Below are 1,200 nucleotides of genomic sequence, written 5' to 3'. Positions count from 1 at the left end.
GCTTCGGCGGGGCTCGGGGGGCACTTTACGTCCCGAGGCGCTGAACCTTGAGGCCTGAAATATCATGCTCAGGGACTTTGAACTTGAGAGAAAAAAGAAGAGTGAGGACGAGGAAAAAAAAGGATGAAACCCGGCAACCAGTCTACGCGCGCAATGCTCGAGGCTCGTTGTCGGGTTTTGCCCTTTTCTTTTTTTATCCCTCACCCGAAGAAGGGAGAGGAGGAGAACACACAACCCCAACATCCCAAGGCGGGCGGCCAACTTGTCAGCGCCTTGTGCGCAACAAGAAGAGAGAGGGGTGGGGTTGCCCCCGGGGATGTTTCACTTATAAAATGAGCGGGGTTGGGAATAGTGGAAAACTCTTGCTTTCCCTACTTCAACGCTGAGTAAGATGGGTTTGAAAGGTATTCCGCAAAGATGACCCTTCCCCGTTCCCCTCATGACATGGTGTGGCCATCCAACCGCACCTTTTTTGCTCGGTGGCACGCGGCACCATGAACAAAGAACAAGAAAGTGTGGTGAGTCCCTTCCTTCCCTATGATAAAAGGCAAAATGTACCATGATGGTGATGTTGAGGCGTTCCGCTACTGCCATGTGTAGTGTGAAAAGGAGACCCATGGGAAATGCAGAAAAGGAAAAATAAGCACAATAAGAAAACACTCCCCCATAAGAACACATTCCCCCATAAGAACACATTCCCCCATAAGAACATTTCGTCCCATAGGTATTTTGGTTTTTTGAGACCCCACCGCCTACCCCACCACAACAATGTGTGAAGTATGTTTGGCTTTTCCCTGGGAGATGGAAGTGCGTAAGCTGGGCGCCGCGATTGGACAGCCCTCATTGCCAAAGGCGAGCCGTGATTGGCATCAGAGGTCCGCGGCAACCCACCCCAAGATGTTGGCAAAAAAAAAAGTTGAGGAGGGTACGGCACCCCGGGTTCCAGCGCCATCACTGATCGCCGTACTAACGAGGCCTGTGGCCGCTTAACTTCACAAATCGGACGGGATATGGTGCATTCGGCCAAGTATGGTCGTACCCGATATACCCGCAATAGAACATATTATGTCCCCGGGGTGCCCTTCCCAGCCCCACCTCCAGGGGCGAATTTTCAGTTTTGCGAGTGCCGTGCGTTTCCAGCCTCCGTGCTCTACTGGGCCTCGTTACGGTTGTATTGGGGCACATTTTCGCACACAAGCT

At 52.3% G+C, this 1,200-nt stretch overlaps 1 protein-coding gene across 1 annotated transcript; it reads right to left on the bottom strand.

Annotated features, from left to right (window-relative positions):
- Nucleotides 1-535: 535 nt before the first annotated feature.
- TM35_000781030 (uncharacterized protein) lies at nucleotides 536-952 on the bottom strand (the record flags this gene model as incomplete). Its single annotated transcript, XM_029031344.1, has 1 exon — nucleotides 536-952. The coding sequence occupies one exon, from the start codon at nucleotides 950-952 to the stop codon at nucleotides 536-538; it is 417 nt and encodes a 138-aa protein (XP_028877363.1).
- Nucleotides 953-1,200: the final 248 nt, after the last annotated feature.

Source organism: Trypanosoma theileri (genome assembly GCF_002087225.1).
Source record: "Trypanosoma theileri isolate Edinburgh chromosome Unknown TM35_Tth_78_V1, whole genome shotgun sequence".
NCBI lineage: Eukaryota > Euglenozoa > Kinetoplastea > Trypanosomatida > Trypanosomatidae > Trypanosoma > Trypanosoma theileri.
The sequence above is the reverse complement of the archived record's forward strand: the minus strand, read 5'-3'. Positions and strand labels throughout refer to the sequence as shown.